The 22,295-nt window shown below is 46.4% G+C and overlaps 8 protein-coding genes across 8 annotated transcripts; 3 read left to right on the top strand and 5 right to left on the bottom strand.

Annotated features, from left to right (window-relative positions):
* Positions 1–772: 772 nt before the first annotated feature.
* KY384_006265 (uncharacterized protein) lies at positions 773–2,242 on the top strand (the record flags this gene model as incomplete). Its single annotated transcript, XM_044814761.1, has 1 exon — positions 773–2,242. One exon carries the CDS (start codon positions 773–775, stop codon positions 2,240–2,242), a length of 1,470 nt encoding a protein of 489 aa, XP_044667861.1.
* A 3,030-nt stretch (positions 2,243–5,272) lies between these two features.
* Positions 5,273–6,723, bottom strand: KY384_006266 (uncharacterized protein; the record flags this gene model as incomplete). The annotated part of the gene is made up of 2 exons (XM_044814762.1): positions 5,273–6,464; positions 6,515–6,723. 2 exons carry the CDS (start codon positions 6,721–6,723, stop codon positions 5,273–5,275), a joined length of 1,401 nt encoding a protein of 466 aa, XP_044667862.1.
* A 281-nt stretch (positions 6,724–7,004) lies between these two features.
* Positions 7,005–8,376, bottom strand: KY384_006267 (uncharacterized protein; the record flags this gene model as incomplete). Its single annotated transcript, XM_044814763.1, has 2 exons — positions 7,005–7,987; positions 8,367–8,376. 2 exons carry the CDS (start codon positions 8,374–8,376, stop codon positions 7,005–7,007), a joined length of 993 nt encoding a protein of 330 aa, XP_044667863.1.
* Positions 8,377–8,886: 510 nt separating this feature from the next.
* KY384_006268 (uncharacterized protein) lies at positions 8,887–10,214 on the bottom strand (the record flags this gene model as incomplete). The annotated part of the gene is made up of 2 exons (XM_044814764.1): positions 8,887–9,958; positions 10,012–10,214. The coding sequence occupies 2 exons, from the start codon at positions 10,212–10,214 to the stop codon at positions 8,887–8,889; spliced, it is 1,275 nt and encodes a 424-aa protein (XP_044667864.1).
* Positions 10,215–12,482: 2,268 nt separating this feature from the next.
* Positions 12,483–13,811, bottom strand: KY384_006269 (uncharacterized protein; the record flags this gene model as incomplete). The annotated part of the gene is made up of 2 exons (XM_044814765.1): positions 12,483–13,530; positions 13,603–13,811. 2 exons carry the CDS (start codon positions 13,809–13,811, stop codon positions 12,483–12,485), a joined length of 1,257 nt encoding a protein of 418 aa, XP_044667865.1.
* Positions 13,812–14,166: 355 nt separating this feature from the next.
* Positions 14,167–15,508, bottom strand: KY384_006270 (uncharacterized protein; the record flags this gene model as incomplete). Its single annotated transcript, XM_044814766.1, has 2 exons — positions 14,167–15,256; positions 15,306–15,508. 2 exons carry the CDS (start codon positions 15,506–15,508, stop codon positions 14,167–14,169), a joined length of 1,293 nt encoding a protein of 430 aa, XP_044667866.1.
* A 637-nt stretch (positions 15,509–16,145) lies between these two features.
* KY384_006271 (uncharacterized protein) lies at positions 16,146–17,119 on the top strand (the record flags this gene model as incomplete). Its single annotated transcript, XM_044814767.1, has 2 exons — positions 16,146–16,622; positions 16,676–17,119. The coding sequence occupies 2 exons, from the start codon at positions 16,146–16,148 to the stop codon at positions 17,117–17,119; spliced, it is 921 nt and encodes a 306-aa protein (XP_044667867.1).
* Positions 17,120–18,739: 1,620 nt separating this feature from the next.
* Positions 18,740–19,159, top strand: KY384_006272 (uncharacterized protein; the record flags this gene model as incomplete). The annotated part of the gene is made up of 1 exon (XM_044814768.1): positions 18,740–19,159. The coding sequence occupies one exon, from the start codon at positions 18,740–18,742 to the stop codon at positions 19,157–19,159; it is 420 nt and encodes a 139-aa protein (XP_044667868.1).
* Positions 19,160–22,295: the final 3,136 nt, after the last annotated feature.

Here is a 22,295-nt window from a genome sequence, read left to right on the forward strand (position 1 = left end):
ATGATCTACGACCCACCTCGGCACAAGCCTTTTAGGGATGCAGATGCAGATGCATTATGCACCTTAGACACATGGCAGGATCCACAGTCGCTCTCACAAGATTTTCAAGTAGCTGACAGCTGCTCATGACCGGCTCGGTGGGTTGTCCAACAGGTGGCCGAATCTTGCATTCATCTCGCTTATCTCAAAAGAAAATTGGCCGGTGCTAAATAACCGTGGTGTCATATTCATGATATTAGTAGTATTGAGATCCAAGTTTGCTCGCAAGATTACGTGCGCTTCTTGATAAACGCATCGAGACCATCGCCGTGAGCCGTGAGCCGTTTGCAAGCAAATCGGAGGCGCACGTCAGACCTCAATCGCAAGGCGCAGAATCAGAATCTCACGAGATGGGTGCGAAGACCTTATCTCCCCCACTTTAACCCCCAAGGTTCTTGGTAGGAGAAGTTATCTGGTGCGATGACAGTATCATTCCGTGAAAGGAGCGAGCACTTTGCTTGAAGTGAAGAAAAAGGGTTTATGACGTCATTGTCTGTTCGGAGTTAGACCTTAGGGCTGCCTCATGCCTAATACGGACGCCAAGCAAATATTCAGCGGTCGCCAAGATTTAATTTCCCAGGATGAATTCTTCAGATCGACAGCTTTGAATACCTTGAACGAAGATGACTGTTGCTAGGTGGGCTGTTAAGTCTCATCAGGTATAAAATTCAAGTGATCTTATTTGCCGTGAAGTAGTAAAGAGGTTCTGATCAGCTTTGCAAGCCGCGCAGAGATGATCAATGAATCCCTGCCCGAGTACATCTTCATTAGAATATGCATCCTCCTTCTTCACTACATCGCACCCTTGAGCATCCTCTTTTCGATCCTGTTCCTCATATTCCCCGACGTGTATCACATACCGCCATGGTTGCAAACCTACCTCTTCGCAGAAGCGTTGTTCTACCTCCTCATCTACGTCCCGCAAAACAGCTATCTTCAACGCGCCGCTGTACATCCGATGGCCTTGACTCGCGACGAGCGCCGTGATCTCTTCAACAGATGTACTACCACTGCGCCTGATCTGGAACGGTACCTTTCGGGGTGGTTCAAGCACGCCCCGCTGTCTCACATTCGACGAGATAATGTCAAACAATTCTTCAGCTGGGCCTTCCTCAACAAGGACAATCATAGCGCCGAAGATGATCGAGAGCTTGATGGCTATGTGGACGGCCTGGAGCAACGCCTTGGGTGGGAGCTTGCGCCCGGTAGGGGCAGCGCGACAAGTCTGAGATTGACCGTCGACAGTGTCAATATGCTGCACAGGAGCCTGCTCTGGTACCTGATTGTCGCCTTAGTGGACACGGTCACCCATGCCCGCCTATTGATGCATTCCTTCTCCTTCTATCGTCTCCCGTTCTCGCGCTTCCTGACCGTCTTTCCTTTCCGCCCGCTCACCTTCTTCAGTCGCCACCAGACCCCGGCAAGGACACTGACGTATTGGTATCGTCCGCATACATCGAAGACCAAGTTGCCGGTCCTATTCATCCATGGCATCGGGATCGGCCTTCATCCATACGTCGATTTCCTCGCCGAACCCAACGACAGTATCCATACCGACGAAGACGAAGTCGGCATCATAGCCCTCGAAATTATGCCAATCAGCTTCCGCATCACCACCCCCATTCCGCGCAAGGAACAAATGCGCGCAGAAATCCTCTCCATCCTCAAGAAACACGAGTGGCACAAAGTCGTTCTCGTCACCCACTCCTACGGCAGCGTCATCGCCACGCATCTCTTACAGACGCCAGAAACCGCCAGCAGAATCGGTCCCATTGTTCTCATCGATCCCGTCTCTTTCTTGCTGCACATCCCCGACGTCGCGTACAATTTCACGGCCCGCCCACCTAAGAGCGCTAGTGAATGGCAGTTGTGGTATTTCGCCTCGAAGGATCCGGGCGTGGCGCACACACTGGCGAGGCAGTTCTTCTGGGCGGAGAATATTTTGTGGCGAGAGGATCTGCACGGGCGCAAAGTGACGGTCGTGCTGTGTGGGAAGGATCTGATCGTCGACACAGAAGCCGTCGGTCGGTATCTCGGCGATTCGCCGAAGTCGGATGATAGCTGGAAGACGCAGGCTTGGAGGGGAGAAGAGTTAGATATTCTTTGGTATCCAGACCTGAATCATTCGCAGGTGTTCGGTGAGAGGGATGATCGAGGTCGGATCTTGAGGGCGATTGGGTCGTATTGTCGACGTCAGCCGTGAAGACGCTGGATCGAGAGTTGGAAGCGCCAAAGAGTACAGGAGGGTCAAAGAGGCGGAATAGCTGTGTCGAAAAAGGTAACCCTGTAGCATTGAAATGCAGTGGTGTCGTCCGCTGGTGGCGATTTTGAGATCTCCTGTCCGACTCTCTGGTTCGTTGGATCGACAGCGTCTTTCGCGACCACTCACTGGATCAAATCGTCTGTACTTACCTGTCTAGGCGTGCTTGATTCGCTCTATGGTCATCTGTTCCACCGGTGAATTCATTTCATGATCCTTGGCACTTCGGTGGCGGAAATTGGCCTTTTGAAATTCACTCCAGCACTTCAGACCTCCATCCAATTTTCAACACGTTTACACTTATCTGCTCGTAGACTCCCACGCCAACTTTTCATCTTCACTCACTCTGAAAGCTCTGGTTCTTTCTGTAGCATCATCATGTATCTCTTCGTGACGCTCTCGGTCTTATTCGTCACCTACCACACGCAGGGATCCCCTCTTATCAAGAAAGCTGTCAACACCACAACTGATCCCGCACATGGTGCCGACACTGTCATCACAGCTCATCAAGCACCTAAGCTAGAACACGTCAACTTCCTGAATTGCAGCAACGACCAGATCAACATCCTCAGCGCGACCGCAACAACAGTCCACCAAGTTCACCAAGAACAACACCTTCGTCCAAGCATTCTGGCCCGCCGACTCTCTCTCCAACGACAACATCACCTACGCCAAGGAGTATTTCTCGCGCATGGCTTCAAAACTGCGCATTAACAGCCGAAACCCCGACCGCCTCAACTTCGACTGCGCGCCCACCTGTGAGGAGGGTGGAATCGCCTACACGATCACCGGCAACAACACCATCGCATTCTGCCCTTTTTTCTGGCAGCAAGAGAGGAACGTGAACGACATGCACTGCGAAGATGGGCAGGCCCTGGCGGCTTATGAATCACGAGGTACGTTCCCAATCACCCACCTATCCGTCGCTAAGGCGACTCCGCTCTGCGTGCGCAAGAGACACTGACGAAGGAAAATGCAAGAACGTACTCTGACGCACGAACTTTCGCACACGCGTATTGCGCCACGGAACGCATCGGGGAAGTATCCTTCCTTCCCTTCCTATGAAGGCCCGTGAGTCCTTCTGTTCTCTCTTGCCTATCTCTATAACCTCTCCCCCTTCCTGCCTTCTCCAAACACTTTCAGGTCATGCATGAGACGAAAGCTGACATCACCACCCCTCCCAACGCAGAGCCATCGACGTCGCATTCTTCGGCGGCGGAGCAGCCTACGGCCCAGATCAAGCTGCAGCGTTGGCGGCAGGGGAGTTCTGGGGGTTCCCGGCGGATTATGCGAGGATTAATGCTGATAATTGGGCTTTGATCGCTTGGGGTACGCCTCGGGCACATACACTCTTACTGTTCGCCCTTAGGGTTAGATGTACTGATTTGAAGACTGCAGGTAATTTCATCCAGAAAAGCTGCGCTGCGAAAACGGGGATTATGGGGTTTCGCGTTCCGCCTGTGTGAAATAGGCGAGGGGTTTTAGTTGCTTTACAGCGATAGCTGAGGGGGAGGGGGTGAGGTGAGATTTGGGAGGGGGAGGGGGTGGGAGATCACTGCGCATACAATACATACGGATGGCGGAGAAGCTGAGCTAGGGATCGACGAAGTTTGGGATGCTAGAGCATGATGGATGGGCAATTCATGCCTTTACAGGCAGATAACTTATGCAAACTTTGTGGCACTCATCAAGAGCGAACAGAGAGATACCCTTTTGCCAGGGCATGTAGCATTTTCGAGCTTCGCGTGATGACTGCCAACACAGATTCAGCTTCACAGCTTATGTCTACACGAGGATTATGGGGGGGGGAAGGGAGTCAACTCAAAGCAGTCATGCAATGTGATCTCGAGGTTTCCTTGGTCTGTCTTCGTCATGAGATCACCGAATAGCCGTTAGAGGGGCGGTGTAGTTGGGGTGGGAAGGGGTGAAAAAGCGTGATGCATGTACTGAGAGGGGTGCCATGATGGGAAGCTGCGAGGTTGAGGTATAGAGTCTGTTGTAGAGATGGGGAGGGTCTGTATGTCAGTCAGGCTTGCAATCGTTGGGGCTGGGTATGAGACATTGAGGAGAGATACAAGGCAAGAGATCTACTGGTCACACGCTTTGATTAACACACTTTGATGAGCAGACACGAACCACTTCGTCAAGGAGATTTCCTTTTCCCGAGCGCAAAAGATTGTCGATCGATTGCAGGCGGTCGAAATAATGACACAGTTGGACAACAAAGAGAGGAAGCCAGCACTTCTTCGTAAGGGAAGACTAAGCAAGTGGCCTAATCCACACTGCTGGTACCTCTGATTACCAAACACTCATGAATGTGCACTATGGCTCTAATAATGACATTGAAGGCAGATCCGCCCACCCACGTACTGATAGTTTTAAAAAGCAAAGTAAGGATTTAATTTGTAGCTTTTATGAAGATGGCCAAGGCATTAATCAACTCCTTTAAGAGGCCTTTTGCGGCCATCTCATTACTACAAAGATGATCATACCGAAATCTAAGTCCATGAAAAGACAATTGGGTTTCTTCTAAATTCGTCAACCAGCGTGATACCACCCTGCCATGTTGGCTTGTCCTGTTCTTCCAGTCCAACCAGCATGCCAGTCTTGAACCTCCATGTCGGTGCAGACATTGGTTGGAGCACCCGTTGGTGTCCTGAATGCTGCGCTGCCTGGTGAGCTGCATGTTCCGCTTGGAAAATTGAGCAGTCAACCTGACCAAACGTGACGTCAACATTGCTGGTTGAGGTATCGAGGCATTGGCGAAGTCCGAGGACAAAGGTTCACTATCACCGCATCTTTGAGCTAGATAGGAAGTGGACTTCGACCTGCGCGTAGTCACCCCAAAGTAAGAAGAAGTGCTGTTGAAGCGCTATCGTGAGTAACGGCCGTATCGAAATTTGTCCCAGGATTGATGAAGATAAGGCTTTCAAGTCGTGACATCATGTCGCCGTCGTCATGTTATGTGTCCTCTTAATCCATACCCAAGGGGTCTGTGTCGTACTCTGCAAACTGACTTGAGGCCGCGTCGTCGTACTCTGAATCTGTATCATGATCTGCAGACCCGTCTTCATTGCTATCATTTTCCGGAGGGAAAAGTAATTCAATCGGGTTGGTGTCCGTAATTCCAAGTACATAATCTGAGGCCTCAAAATCTGCATTTAGATCACTCAGTGTGATCCGCAGTGCGTCAAGAGCTGCGAAAGATATTTTGCTGATATCCCTGAGGAAATTAACCCAGATTTGTGTGCCCCCCATGATCTCATCATCAACTTCTTCGACGCACTCAATATCGATTAGTACCAATGTAGATGCGTATTGGTTAAAGAAGCCCAATAGTCCCGTGACGTCAAGCCAAGTTGCACCATCGACTCTGAATTCACGAAGTGTTTTTAGGTGTAAGTGGCTAAGCGATTTGGACAATCTTTCTTCGGCTTCTCCAAACCATGAGCGAAACGACCCTGCAAATGAAAGCATCAGGTCTTGTAGGGCAGGTGCACGCGTAACGACGCTGACCACTACTTCGTTGTAGAGAGAAACCATTGCGTCCGTATCCTCTTCATGATAGCCAACATCAAGAAAGCGCAAGTTCAGATCTTCTAGGCCTTGCCAATGTGTTGAGTCTGTGAAATCTCTAAGGCTTCGTAAACCTGTGGTTAATGGGTCTTTGTCTGCTAGATCCTCCTGTGGGCCACGCTTCTGGGCAATGTGATGACGCAGCAACCGAAAGTCGCGCAGCGGGTTAGGCAAGTCTCCGATAGCCTGTAGGAGAAGAGGGAAGGTTTTCTCAGGGTCCCAACAATAATCTTTGCCATCACTACTGCTGATGACAGATTTGACGTCATTTGCGCCAATCGCGTGACTTGAAAGAAAGAGATTCACTTGAATGACATTCGGCAAGCGGCGGAATGCTCGTCGAAGGATCTCGCACCCAATTTTCTGACCAGTCTCAGTGTCATAGAGAATGTCTAGATCACGGTAAATCTCTGAGGGCCATTCCCGATTGTCAAGGAGTTCGAACAGATGGCCAGATGAGGTTTTGCTTTCTGGGAAGTAATCCCGAAACCCCCTCCGCATTGGCTCGGGAAGACCGTCAACAGGGTCGACATGGTCAACATTGTCTAGGCGTAATGTAGAGAAATTGATGCATTGGACATACTGTGCACTACAATGACATTAGCTCTCTAGTCTAAATAGCATGAGCATTTACCTCACATCTCAGTGGTGTTAGATAAGTCCGTCAGTCTCCTGAGGCTGTCGACGCCGATCCAGACGGAGAGATAACGGAAGAGGAATGGAGCGGTCGCGTTCGCAAAATACTTATTGACCAGGCGGAGATTGCGCAGCGCAGACCTATCGATCGGATGGGCCCATATGACGTCGTCGATGATCGCATCGACGAGTTCGCATGGAAGCGCTTCCATTGAGTGTCGGAATTACGCAGGCGAAGTACTAAAGCTGGCTATTGTTGATATCGTGAGTGATGTGGAATAGGAGTGAAAAATTTACGAGATGGCTGGGCAGGCAATTTCGGATTTAAAGAGGCGGTCGATGTTTATCTCCGGGCTCCATTATGCCGTCAATCAGAGTCGCGAGAAGTTCAAATTCGGCCTTGCAGCCATATCGATACGACTAGATACTACCTAAGTACGTGAAGAGGCTCGTACGGAAGCACAGCTTTAAATTTCAGACAAAATCATTTGCCTCATTCGTGATCGTTCTCGCTCTCAGCCTCATCGAGTGCTGTTAGCGGATGGTGGTTCGTCTCTCTTCGCACGTAAGCGGTAGCATCAAAGTAAGAGCGATATGATCTAGAGTAGATTATAAAAGACTGTAAGACGTGCCAATCGATCCCCCTTTGCGACCTGAGGAAAAGCGCCCACGCCACTGTTTCGTCAAAAGTGTCCAGGTACACGGTCCGTAGTCTTGAGGATTGTCTAGCAAGCAATAATGACAGAGGCTCCTCAACATTCGTCCCTATTTCCAGCAGTTCAAGCTTGACTAGGTGCAGGAATGGTATTTCGCTCAGAAGATAGGTGAATATGCGGGATGTGTTCGCGCCGAAGTCGACGTTCGCTGGCATTTGTATTCTCACGGAATTTATATACGGCGCTTTGCCAAGAATGCTTACCGCAGCTGATCGGTAGGTTCTCAACGATTCACGATCATAGCCGCCACAATATGCAAGGTTACTCCAATTGAGCTCCAGCCGTTCGAGTTGATTAAGATCGAATTCTTTGGCGAAAGACAAGAGAGCCTCCCAACATGTGTCGTTCACAACGGATGGATAGTCGTTATCGAAGTAGTCAACGGACGGATACAGCTCATCACCATCTTCGTATCGAAAGCGAAACCTACGAAGTGGCGATGATAGACCCCGCATGGCCTTGAAGAGGATGGGTAGAGTGATTTTCAGATCCCACTTGTACTCCTCGTTGTTAAGCACACCGAAACTAGTTTCAAGTTCCTGGCCCCCTATCGAGCAGCTTGTCAAGATGATGTCAATGGCGGTGACCCTTGTCAGACGACGAAAGGCCGATATAAGAACCTCTCGAGCCACACCGGATTTTATAAGATTCTTTTGGACTTCATAGTACCTCTTCCGCTGGGCTTCTTCATCAATAAGTCGCAGTATGCTCGACGCTTGCGTCGTATCCCGAGATAGCTTCTCTCTTAAGAAGTGATAGTCTGAGAAGTGCTGGTATGCGCTCTCTTTGTGGGAAGTGATTTGGAGGGGGGAGAATCTGACTTCGTGAACATGCTGTGCACTGCCTCATCAGTCAATTGGGGGTTTCCCTTATAAGATTGCAAAATAATTCCTCACAGTTCAGAATGACTTGATAGCTCGCTTAGGCGCTGCAGCGATTTGACTCCAAGCCAGACAGAGACTGAGGCAAACAGGGTTGGTGCAGTCATCCTCGCGAAATTTTTGTTGACTAGCCGCAGGTTGCAAAGTCCATCTTTAGGTTCGTACCTTTATCATTTTCGAGTCAGCAATGCTTATTTTGACTGCGAGAAGGAGTCATGGCCATTTCTCTCAAGTCATGGATCCGAGAATATCACTCACGACCCCACATGTGTAATTATCTCCCCCAAGAGTTCGAGCGGCAAACCTTCCATTCCAATCTCAGTGGTCGGCGCGCCCAAGAGAAGGCTCCAAGCTGCTTTCTCAGTTGCACGAGATCGACGTGTCTGGGGCCAGGGGGTTGCAGGAAGGTCAAGGGTTGTATTTCACCAACGTGCAAGAGCGGATCTTTGAACGCGAAAGTCGACGTATCGCGCCAAGCCAGCTGACTCAGCAGCCTAACAGTCTCGGAGATAAGCATAAGTGCCGGATTAGGTCCGATCCCTTTGTGACGAGGACGAGAAGGAAAAGCTCTCACTCCTCGCATGTATTAGTGATACCTACACTATCTGCAAGAGTCTTCTTGCCCTCGGGGATCATGAGAAAAGATCCACCCCTTCCCTTGCATTCGACACGACTCGAAAGCCGTCTCCTCGATACAATTGCACCGCAAGCACCTCGAATGACTTCTTGGCCGCCAAAAGCTCACTCAAAGTCAAGCCCACCGTCTACACTATCCCTCTCACTCACTGTCCGGATACAGGCAAGGCAGCAACGGATTCTCCAAAACCTTCATCCGCACGAAAGCGGCCACCTCGACATCGGGTTCCTCCGTCACCAATGCATAGGAATAGAAAACCATCTTGAAAGACCGTAGGACATGCCAGCCAGGTCGTCTCTGCGCGGCCAGAAACCCCAGCCACTTTCTTGGGTTGTCTCCGACCTGCAGGAGGACGTGGCGGAGTTTAAAGAAATGTTTCGCTAGCATGGCTGACAGGGGCGCTGCGACGCTGATCGTGAGGTCTATGAGTTCAAGGCTTGTTAGATGCAGGCACGGTTCCTCGCTTAGAGCTTTCGTGAATCGGTAACGATTTTCGGCTTCTCCCTCGTCGCCCTGATGGTCTTTTCCTGGAATCTGAATCCTCATTGATTTGAGATGGGGCGCTCGATGCAAAATGGTTTTCACGCTTGCAGAGTATTGATCGAAAACGTCCTGGTTGCGCTTATCTCTCTCTATGGGCTCGGAGTAGTAATAGTTCAGTTCCAGCGTCTCAAGGTGCGTGAAATCGTGATCCTGCGAAAGCTGTAAGAGGGCTTTCATTCCGATGCTATGCCGGGTATAACTCCCTGAACTATTGCGTAAGCGTTTTTTTGGGCTCCATGTGTTATCAGTATCCTGGAAACGGAAGCAATGAAGGGGGGACGGTAAAGCCTTCAGAGCCGTGAAGAGAAGGGGCAAAGTCGTCCCCAAATCCCAGTAGTATTCGGTACCCTCGAGATCACCAAAGAACTTGCCAAGCTCTTTTGCGCCTGTCGAGCGGTCCATTAAAAGAATGTCTATCTTTTGGACACCCGGCAAGCGACAGAAGGCGGAGCGTAGGAGCTCCAGAGCCGCATGTGTTTTCAGGAGATAAACTTGCGCCGCGCGATATCTTTGGTATTGCGCATCACGTTCGATTTGCTCCAGTATCTCCGAGGCATACAGATCGTTCTTCGTCAGATTATCTCTTAAGTTAAGAAAGCCTCGACTCGAGGGTTGCTCCGTTCGCCTGATCTGGAGGGGCGAGAATCTGATTTCGTGAACGTATTGCGCCCTATGTCACAACTCAGCACTTCTTTTAACGCATAGCGGTCAGTGGATCCTTACAACTCATAGTGCCTCGATATATTAGTCAGATGTTGCAGCGACTGGACTCCAAACCAGACCGAAACCGAAGCGAAAAGTGCTGGTGCGGAGATCTTCGCCAGATACTTATTAACTAAGCGCAGGCTACGAATATCATCTTTTTCATTGAATGAGATGACGATTGCCATAATCTCATCCCATATTTCTCGAGGTAGCGTCTCCATTTTGGCGTAGGTACGTACCCACAGCAACTAGATTTGATGGTAGACTACTGCGATAAACACACACTAGCTTAACCTACTTGACGCGTCACATCACAGCCCTCTGACGCAATCGTTGATGATAAGCACGTGAACGTGGTAAACACGAGATATGACAGTTCAGAGTGTTACTGTTTTCACTAGGCTTGATGACTTAGCACGAGTGTTGCCTTCGGAGATAAGCGTTCCGAGATCTTGTGGAGCCTTAGATGTAAGGCTTTATTATCTTTAAAGACTAGATAGTGTCAGGCGCATAATTTCCAGCCATTGGATCTTTTATCCGCCTATAAAGAAGTTAAGCAGTGCTAAGATATTTTATCTAGCTATCTGTTAATAGTTTAATAAGCTTAAATATAGTAATATAATAAGTTATAAATCTAATATTAGCTATGCTAGCCTAGGGTTTAAAGGTTTAAAAACCTTATTATTAAATATTTATACTAGCTAAAAACTAACTCTCTTGCTAGTAAAACTATATAGCTACCCTTAGGCTAGCTAAACCTTTTTATTAATATAGCTTTAAAGTTTATATTTATAAATCTATATATAAAAATAATAAGTAAGTATTCTAAAAGCTTTTTAATTAATAGAAATAATTATAAAAATAATAGAATAAAAACTATTAAAATACTATATAAAAGCCTAAAAAATTAAATAACATGAGTTTTTAACTTACTAACCTTTAATCTAGCTAGATCTTTTAATAGTTTAATAAGCTTAAATATAATAATATAATAAGTTATAAATCTAATATTAGCTATATTAACCTAGGGTTTAAAGGTCGAAAAACCTTATTATTAAATATCTATATTAGCTAAAGATTAACTTTTTTACTAATAAAACTATATAGTTGCCTTTAAACTAGCTAAACCTATACCTAAACCTAGTAGTTAAATAACTACCTTAAAAAAGTGAAGCTAAGAAGTGTAGCTTTTTAATAATAGTTATATAAAGTAATAATATTATAGATTATAATGAGAGTAGGATAGGGATATCCTAATTAGGCTTAGCTTAGCCCTACTTAGCCTAGTATAAGCGTTACTTCTATTATAGCTTGTTAGATAGCTAATAATTAATTTATTATTAACTAACTATATTATATATATTACTTATTAAGGCTTGTACCTAGTGTATTTCCTTATAAATAAATTAAAATCTTTTTATAAATTAAGAAGCTATATATAATATTATATATAATATTAAATTCCTTAGAGGTTAAATCTTTTATAAATTATATAATTAGGCTATTAATAAATTTAATAAGATCTTTAGCTTAAAAAGTACTTTTTTAAACCTTTTTAATATATTTAGGATTAAGTTTAAAGATCTAACTTTTAAAATTATATTAAAGGGAAAGTTATTTACTATCTAATATGTTTATAAAATTTATATATAGCTTTTACTATATAGGAGGGCGTCTATAGAAATCCCCTACCCTATAACCTAAATAAAAAAAGTATATAAAAAAGGTATACTTAAAAGGAGGAAAAAATATAAAGTAGCTTTAATAAGAAGGGTATATAATAGTTAAAAGCTATAATAAGTTTTCTAAAAAAAATTCTATTATTATTATTTAAAAGTCTTTTACTTTTAATATTATTAATAAATTATAATTATAAATAGAAAGTACTTAAAAGATAGCTAAAAGAAGAGGAGCTAATTTTAGCTAACTTTAAAAAGCTAGGCTTTAAGTTATTTATTATTTTTATTTTAATAATAAAGTCTTTAAGGTAGTAGTATATAATAAGGTATTATAAGCTAAGAGGAGGATTATTATAATTATAGACTCTTATTACTTATAAATTTTCTAACTTTAATATTAATAATAATAAGGTTACCTGCTATTTTATAGGCTTTAAGTATTTTTTTTTCTATAAAGACAGTATAATAAGGGAGAGAAGCTCTAAATAGTGGAATTAAAAGCGAGGTATTATAATACTATATTAGTACAAAAACTAACTATACTTAAAATTGTATTCTAAAAGCCCCTTAATTAATAGAAATAATTATAGGAATAATAGAGTAAGGGCTGCTAAAATACTATATAAAAGCCTAAGGAATTAAACAAAATAAGCTCTTGGAACACTAACCCCTAGTCTAGCTAGATCCTTAATTTGAATCTGTATCTATAACGTTGGGCGAAGCAGTCACAAGTCTTCCAATAGACTGTCTTCTTCAATGCCTCGATTTTAAGATAGCTAAACTTCGAATTCCTCCTCGTCACTCTGGCCATCAAGCAAGTTCGATGAGCTCTTCCATTGGATTCTGGTCCGTCTTCATACTCACGTACGCGGTAATATTCCAGCAGATTGGCTCATGTGATGGGCAGTAGCGTGACATTTCGAAGACCTCCAGCCTTTGCCAACCGGCTCGTCTCTGGGTCGTCACAAATGCGGTCCAGTCCGATTGTTGATCACTGAATTCGAGGGACACCTTTTCCAATGCGAAGAATCGATTGTCGAGCATCTTCGATAGGGGTTGCTGGACCATGACTCGCAAGTTGATTAACTCGAGCGTTTGCAGATACGAAAAGGGTACTTGGCTAAGGGATTCGGTAAATTTGTACTGATTGTTGTGCTCTGGTTTGAGACTGGGAGGGATTTGTATCTTTACGTGCTTCAGACGTAAAGCCTTGCGAAGTATATTCTTTGTAGCGGAAAAGTAGTCGTCGAAATGATCGTGATTGCGCCAGCGTTCTGCGAAGAGATCTTGATAGTCATGACTTAACTCTAGTCGTTCAAGCTGAGCAAAGTTGAAAGTCGTCGTGAAGGGTGCGAGTGCCCCCATCTCCGAAGCACCACTCTCCCTGTGTTCCCTGATCATATCCCTATCGAAGCAATGCAGCCCTTCCTCTTCTCCATAGCGAATGCGAAAAGAGCGTACCGACCCGGGCAATGACATCATAGAGTCAAATAGGATAGGTAAAGTCTTTGCTGAATCCCACCAAGAGAGGGTTTCCTGAATCAGCTTAAACTCATTCATGAGCTCTTTCGCGCCAGTAACACTGTCCGCTAGGTCAATGTCGATTGTGTGAACGCATGGTAGTTGACGGAATGCTGATCGAAGAATTTCTAGCGCGGCTCCAGAAGTATGCAACAAGGTATTTTGCATTTCCCAGTATTTTTCATGCTGAGCTTCATCATCGATGAGTTGTAGCAGACGTAGAGCCTGCTTCTGGTTTTTCACTTTTGTCTTCCTCAATTTGTGGTAATGATCATCAGGAAAGTACGCGTACTCGCTATATTCGTATGTATCGATTTGAAGGGGAGAGAACTTGATCCTGTGGACGAGAGGCGAGCTATGTCTCGCTAAGTCATGGATGTAATTGGTGAACAGAATGCTCAAATCTTACGTTGATCGTGTCTCCGAAATCTTTGTCAGTCGCTTCAGAGACTTAGCTTCAAGCCATATAGACACTGAGTCGAAGAGTGCCTGACCAGCGACGCTTGCGCAATGTTGGTTGACGAGCCGGAGGTTACATATATCATCGCCATCGTCTGACAGAGCAACCTGCGCTACCACCTCGCCGATCAATTCTTGCGGTAATGTATTCAAAGCCATGTGCAGGTCGACGACGGCGTGGTACGAGAAGCACCGATGGGTGTGGGTAGTAGGTAGTGTCGAGCAACGCGGCCATATTGACGCTATGCCTAAAGAAGATCGACACCTCTTGGCGTTACTCTTGGCAGCAGCGTCAATGTAATTAGGAAATGAAGTGAATGTTTTATTCAACACTTAAGGTACTAGTCATATCATTACCTTTCTAAATGAAGAAACGACTGTTGCTAAGAAGGCATGTATTGAAAAGCACACAAAGACCGGCTATTGACCACCTTCATTTCGCTTTGCAAACATATCAATCCGACTCAGAGGCTATCACTGGACACATCTTAGTTACACGAATTGAGCCCCTAACTCACGAGTCTGCAATACCATCTCCGTCATCATTGATACCAGGATCCAAAGGGTTCTCTTCCGTCTGCATGCGCACATAGGACGTGACATCATAACAGCACCTCCACGACTCACCGCTAAAGAAACACATCCTGAAGGACTTCAAATCATTCCATTGGATCCGCCGCTGCGCCTCGAGAAACGAAGCCCAATACGCTGCCTCGTCGAAGCATTCAAGATAAATTGTCCGCGGTGTGAATGTTCGCTCCTTGATAAGCTTTGTCAGAAGATCCACGATCCAGATACTGAGATCTAATAGTGCGAGCGAGGTGAGGCGAGAGAGTGGTATCTCACCCATAAGCCTGTTGAATGCGTGCGAATTCCAAAGGTCAGATGCTAAGGCATTGGAGGGGACTTGCAGCCTCAAGGATTTCAGGCGCGAGGATTTGCGGAAGATATCTGCCGTTGCTGCGAGATATTGGTCGAAGCCATCCTCGTGGTTCTGGTAGTCATGTTGCGCGCGTTCACTGTAATGTAGCTCCAAGTCCTCGAGTCGCGTCCAGTCTATTTTCTTTGTGTAAAGTGCCAGCATTCTAGTTCCTAGGTAGGACGCCTCGTACGCTACCTTCTTGCGCGATCTCTTCAAATATTTGGTCTGGTGGTTCGATGTTGTGTCGTTGTCGTATCGGAAACGGAAGGTGCTCAATGGCGACGGCAGAGCGTCCAGAGCTTCGAATAGAAAGGGCAGGGGATTGTCTTGATCCCACCGATATCTATTGCAATCCAGCATGTTGAAAGTCGTCGTTAACTCGTTGGATCCTGTTATGCGGCAGTCTAACACGATGTCAATCGTGCGAACCATGTCTAAGCGTTGAAACGCCGCTTTCAGGACCCGATTCACAGCCGATGATGTGTAAAGCAATTCTTGTGCCTTTAGGAACCTTCCATGCTGGGTGTCATCGTCCACGTATTGCAATAACTGTGAGGGTTCTATTTCCCCTCGTTCAACTTGCTTTTCTAGCTCGTGATATTTAAGGGAGGACGACTGTCTTGCATCATGGGGTGTGTGGAATTGAAGAGGGGAGAATCTGATCGCTTTGACATACTGCACGCTACATCTTGAGTAAGCTCCATTTCTCCGTAACAGGCCGAATTACTTACATTCCGCGGTGTTTCGACAACTCTGCAAGCTTGCGCAGAGATTTGGACCCCAGCCAGAGGGAGATTGAGGCAAAGGTTTTTGGCGTCGTGAGGTTGTTGAATTGCTTATTGACAAGTCGGAGATTGCAGAGCCCATCTTCACGGTCGAAAATGGCCACATTTGTAATGATTTGATCCAGCAACTCCAGCGGCAGTGTCTCCATCTTCTTGTAGCAAGTCAGAGCTGCTTGGGTGGATTGCGATTTGTGAAAAGCGGGATCAGTATGCCCTGTGACTCACGCCTTAGCGCCTGACAAGTCTAGTACACTCTTGTCACTGTTCCAGAGGTGAACGCGAGAAGTCTCGGGTCATGTTGGCCGGAAGTGTCGTACAGTGTCGTACAAACAGAACTGTGTCATTGTGTTTCGCCACACTTGCTGACTCAGCAACAATGCAATCCAGGGACAAAGGGCAACAGAATCTAAGCCTTAGGTGACGACGTACTGTCAGCAAAGCGAGATATCTGCACTGACATCAGCCTGGACATACTCCGCTGCCTTGAACGTATTAAGAAGATCCGGGGGTACCTTATGCTCATTTCGAGTGTCAGATTGCCACCTAGACATGTTCATATCGTCTAGAGAAAAATGAAGGTGTCGACTTGGGTCTCATCATTATGAGAGATTCTACGTCCCTTCGAGGCTCAACACGTCGAAACGGCGATTCATTTTTCTTCCATGCAAATAATTTAGCGATTTTAGTACGACACAATATCTCTCTCGCCATTTGATCCCACCATCATTCATCTCACATTGAAGCGTCTTCGTCTGGACCCTTTAAAGTATCAAATACCTTTCGAAGATGACGACTTGCCGAGAAGCTTCGTACCCGACGCCCCTGAATGGACATGTAAATCTTAGTCTGTGGGCAGCCCAACAGCCGCAGGAGCAGACTGTTCCCAATCTCGACAAATATGCCGAACAGACGGACCAAATCTCGACGTCCTTGAGGCGTATCGATTGCCCAAAACAAGGGATCAAGAAAAAATGGGAGCCAGACTTGGTCGAGGACTGTCGAGATCCCAGTTTCAAGAGGCAAAAAGAAGGGGTCTACCTTTGCAGCCTAGAGTCTGCAATGGCATCAAAAATGGCCCATTATCAGCCTCCTCAAGAGCGTGCATTACCTTCAAGACGGCTTAGGGCCCCTCGTCGAATGTCGACACGCTCCATGCATTGCCAGCGTGTAGCGCTTGCCTCTAAGCGAAAACATGTCATGATCTGGCCCCAGAGAGATGATAAGTATTTTACCACGACCTATGATACTTACAATAGACACTACGTATGTGAATTCTCATCAGACAGGAAGTTAACGGAATACTGACCACAGAACAGGCTTCTAATAAGATCTACCCGAAATTCGCAACCGCTGGAGAAAATTTCCCAGCCATCAACGGGAAGACACTCCGGCCAACTAAGGGCGAGAGTGATGATAGATTATCAAACCAATGGCTAGCACAGCTTCAACATACCCCTTGTCAGGGCCGCTTTCCATACAGCGGCCATGATTTGGTAGACAAATCGACGAACAAAAAAACCTATTTCTGGAAATGCCAAGAGAGTATGAGTCATGAACAGAGAATCAAGAAACAGAAAGAACGTCAGTTTCAGGAAAATAGCCCGCAGACCTTGATGAGAGGAAAGCGCGAGGAAGGCATGGAGGGGAAAGTCTACCGTCACCATATCCCTGACACGGTACCTCTTCCAAAGAGGACTCGATGTGTGGAAAATGAACACCGAGACTTTGATGGATACATGGACTACGAGGTCTGCTTCTAAGACGGAGACTCTTCAATCTCCAGCAGTAATCGCCAAAATGCGAGAAATAGAAAGGATGCTTTGTGCTCTCTGATTGTATGCGACGACACTGCCAGAGCTGGGGGCTTTTTGCAGGGGAGAGGAAAAAAAGAAAGCATGAAAGCACAAAAAGCTCTAAGAATTCTGGGACGTAGAGACACGTTATGCCGACTTGGCCTGCTACACCGTTTAGTTATATGGAAATCTAGATTCGCAAAAAGAGATTCTTTAGCCTACAGCACAAACGAAAGCTGGACTGCCAGCTAGGATGACACATTTCAATACGATAGAGACACCTGGGGTAAATTGAACCGTTGGGTCGTGGCTCTCAGTGATGCTATATTTCAAGAGGCAGGCTTAGCAAAAAAAGCATCTGGGTCATGGAAAGGAATATAGGACATTAACGGGAGAATACATTGGAGAGGCACTAGCGGCAATGTTAGCCTCTAGGCCGAGAGACAAATGCAAGGTTGTAATACATGGATGGCTTGTTTGGAGAGGCGTTGAAGGCGACAGAAGCCTTTAGGCCATGGATATACATCGAAGGCGATGGTACAGGGAGGGCAGATAAGGGGACATTAAAGGCATAGTACTTTATGCCGAGGACATCATTAGGATAATGCATATACTTGAAAATCCAGTTCGCTGTCCAAGGTCACGTCTTGTGTGTAAGAGAATTATTACAAAAGAAGAATCCATAAACGGCAAAACTTCTCGAAGCCCCATATACCTATCGTGATATTTTGGTATGATAGTTTCCCATACATGCATGCTCATCTAGCTCTATCATGATCATCTTTATTAAACCCAACATTGGTCCTTCCTTTCCATAGCTAGAGTCACGTGACGCCGCGCCTTCATAGTCATCTTTTATCTCCACGCCCTGTCCCTACGACTTGATGCATCTGTACCATCGAGTTTCACAGCACTGGTCGATTACCCTGTGCTCTCGTCACAGCAGGTGAACTCGGCCTTTGACTAGTGCTGAAGGCGCGATGAGAAAGACATTGCTGATTTGTTTGTAAAAGACTTTGAGCTCGAGCACTCGCTAATGCGTATGAGATTGGCAGTATTCGCGTCTGGCTCACTCAATTCACTGTACTAGATCTCCTTTACCCGTTTGCACTTTCACTGTTTCCATTCCACTCAGTCCACATCCTGATTAGGCTTGATAGCGTGCAGCATGGGTAAGCGATTGAATTATTTCCTAGTCTGGCAGAAGTGGTATCTATTCTCCCATAAGGGCCTTCGGCAACCCTAACCCTAATTCTTGCCTTTTGTGGTAGCGAGCGCAACAATTCCGGCAAATTCCCACAACCCGCCACTCTTCTACTCTTCTCCCACCTTTCACACTTCACCTTCTCCAAGTCACTTTCCAGCCCAAGATTCACATCTCCATCGTTTCAACGCAGCTACTACAACTGCAGCTTACTCTTCACAACTCACTCTTCACAGCAAATACTTTGCAGTACACCCTCTCATCACCACCTGTGCACCAGCAGCATCTCCACGCCGCGCGTCGATCTAAACACCAGTTCTCATCTCTACCACCACCAAGCGCAGCTCCTCCACTACCCTCTTCTCGCGTGCTTTTCCTTCATCATGCAACCACACAAGTCTACCAGCGGCTCAAAGAGTGACTCGTACAAAGCGAATCGAGACCAAAAGCAACGCGAGCACCAGAAACCTGGCTCGCAAATTCAAGATGGACGCATCAGCAAGTCTCAACACCAGACCACTCAGAAGAAATGCAAGCCAGTCCAAAGCCCGCCGGCCACCAGCACCAAGCTCATCAAGGTCCACGTCAACAATCGCCTGGGCAAGAATGGCGAGGTGCTCTGTTTGCCTTCCGACAATATTGGGGATTTCAAGAAGATGGCAGCCTATCAAATGGGTATAAAGGCACAGGATGTAATGCTTAAGAGGCAGGGGCTGCGGCCCTACAGGGATCACTTGACATTGGAGGACTACGAGATCGGAACTGGTTCGTCGCTGGATTTCGAGATGGATACCGGAGACTAGGAGTACACACTGCGTTTAGAGGGATCTGGGTCGGTTCTGTCCCATGTATATACCTTTTCTGTTTGCTTTGGTGGACGACTTGGTAGTACGAGTGTTATGACGTCGTTCGATTTTCCTGAGTCTTTTTCTCACTTTGTCTCACTGCTTAGGCCGATAATTGTCACACCTCTTTCATCAAGACACTGTATGGACTGCACGACAATGGGAAGGTGGAGTTTGAGCCTTAATAGGGTCGTTTGAGGACTTTTGAGAGATATCAAGGGAAGAATAAACCGCTGAGTCAAGGATTTCAATGACGGTGGATATGCCGACTTGGCTTGCTGTGGCGTTATGTTACAGAGATTTTGGATTCGAAAAATGTTATTTTATGGACCGGATGACAGAGGAAAGATGAAGAATAAGCTTTAACAGTATATTTGGGATCTTAAAAGAGACACTGGGGGAAAAAAACCTTTGGGTTGAAATATTCAACGACGATGAATAGCGAACGGGGTGACATTTTGGAGAGATATTGAGGGCAATTAAAGTCTTCGGGTCATGACAAGGAGATCTGTGGGAGAGGCATCAAAGGCAACACAAGGCTTTAGGTCTTGGATATGAAAGGAAGGCGATGTCTTGTAAAGGATTATTGGGAAGGTACTAATGCAAAAGAGTGCAGGCCAAGGAGCGGATTCACTAGGACTATCAGCCGATGAGCAGATTTCCGCAACGTGAGCATGTATCTTTGGCGGCAGCAAGCGGGTGGATAACAAGTGCTAAGAAGGGAAAGAACAAGATAGTATTCTGAAGCTTCTCAAGTACCTTGTGTCGTTTTCTATATAAATTTGATTTGGCTTTGACAACCTTCCTTGAGCCCAAACCTCGTCTGTTTTGTAAATTCCGCATGTTGCTTCAAACCATGTCTTTGTATTTATCCTCTATCACAATATTCTTTCATCACGTTGAGAATCATATACCATGAACATCCGCTGCACCCGTCGATTATTACCGTTGGAGGAGCAATTAGTTGTTCTGTCAAAGAAATTCGATTTCGAGTAGTTCTCGTTAGGCGAATAGAGCTAGCGATGTTCACTTTCGTTCCTCTTGTCTCATCCCATATGTCTTCATTCTCCTCTACCCACTTCAGTTGTTTCCATTCCGCTCGCTCCACATCTCCTGATTAGGTTTGATAGCGTGCAGCATGTGTAAAATCTCCCAGTCCGGCAGAAGTGGTTAGTCTATTTCTCCTAAACGCCTTCGGCAGCTTTTCGATGCCAGATTCTACTTCTGGGAGATCTTCCTCAGGTGATTTCAAGGGTACATCTGGCTGCTTGCTTTTCGTTTCAGCGAACAGACACCACGCCAGATTCTATGATACATTTCTATCTTGAAATCATCATTTTCGTCTCTGTTGGCGGTTGCTAAGTCTGTCTGTACCAGTTATGTGCGTTCGAAATGGTGATCGGAAGCACGGCCAGAAGTTGCCAAAAAATGCATCTTTGAGACCTCCGTCATCGGACATGGTATACGTCCCGTACACGTATGAAGCACCTTTTTCTTACGGCTGGTGGTTGGCGCGTTGTAGCGCTGCAAGAGAATTTGTCTGCTCTGATATCTGATATATATATATTTAGCCGCAGATCGTGGTCTATTGGCTGATGTTGTCGGACCATAGTGCCTGCGAGTGTCTCGTTTGCCAAAGCCAGCAAAAGAGAAGTTTGGGTTAGGGTTCTTGAAGCTCTCTCTGGCCGGGGATACGCCTGCTTGCTTCCCACTTCTTTTCATCCCCGTTAGTTTCAACGTTGTCCGTCTCACCAGGGCTCTGAAGTCGCCCTCTGTATATGCGCTGGTGGTGTCTGCAATATTCCCTATCTTTGAGAACCTAGCATGGTTTGTCGGCTATGACACAAGGCGTGCTCACTTTTGAGTCTACATGATGTCTCTTTCGATCCTCGAGTGGGTTCGTGTCTTCTGCCAGATTCTTGGGCGCAAGCTTCGTAAGATTTAACATTGGCCGGGTTCTTGAATCTCCCTGGCGGAATTGTTTGTCTGGGATCTGGCGACAAAGCGCATGGAAGATAAGCCTTCGGCTGCCTTCTAACCGGTTTAAAATTGTTGAACGATCGTCGGCGCACAATCTACCCAAGCTGATGATGTTGTCGTGGGAAATGGGGTATCGACTTTAGTAGAGGTTCATTCATTCGGCCAGGCCTCTAAGCATGGCTGTTCGAGCGAATGTTGAGACATAATTCATGGAAGACCAAATGGCTCTATGTCCCCATGCTTTGCTAGTCTTTCATGGCCGACAGATGTCTCGCAAGGACCGAACTTAATTTTACAAGTGGATGCTGCAAGTGATACAACGACATTCTGCATCCGGCCATCAACTTCGCTGCCGCCCGTTCCAAGGATGCAAGTAACAGGTGACGAAGTTACGGCTGTGTTACTCCAAACGAATCCAAAAGATCCCGTTCTGGATTCTGGCTGATCTTGATTTTCTCTTGATCAGCTAACTGATCCTCTTCAGGAGTAGTCTTTTCTCTCTACATGGTCGTTATGCTTGTCCAGCCAACGAATTGTGTATGGTATGGTTGGAGTCTGTTGTCAACAGTCTACTTGGTGGCAAAAACTAGCTTCCAAGGCCCAGGAAAGACGAGGAGAACCAAGATATGGGAGCAGATCCATATTGGGCAATACCTAGCAAAAGTCGCCCTGTGTTGACGCTCCTGTCTGAACGTGTTCACATTTGCGTGAGAGCAGTTTGCGACACCTGCCAATCCCTCAACACCGGTAGATCCGTCTCACTGGGATACTTGACCAAGATCGTGACATCTGTTGTCTTTCATGGTCTCGACAAGGTCGTTGAACGATGTCAACTTGTCGCAAGCTCTTGTTCCTCAAGATCTTTGCGCCTTCCCCAACGACTTGACTGTCCGGTCATCACGCAGATTCTTTGAATCGAAACTCGAGTCTGTGCCACGTCGATCCGATGTTTCGAAGCTGCCTGGCTATTGGAGGCGTCTGTCACAGGTGAAACGGGAGAGAAGCTAAAGTAGTCTCCGATTAAGGGGATCGATGACGGTGTGGAACTCCACCCATTCATGAGGCCCCCATCTTATCGTTCTTAATATTATATATATATTTAGGGCCTTTTTTG

The sequence above is a fragment of the Bacidia gigantensis genome (genome assembly GCF_019456465.1).
Source record: "Bacidia gigantensis strain McMullin 20006 chromosome Unknown contig_249, whole genome shotgun sequence".
In the NCBI taxonomy this organism is placed as follows: Eukaryota; Fungi; Ascomycota; class Lecanoromycetes; order Lecanorales; family Ramalinaceae; genus Bacidia; species Bacidia gigantensis.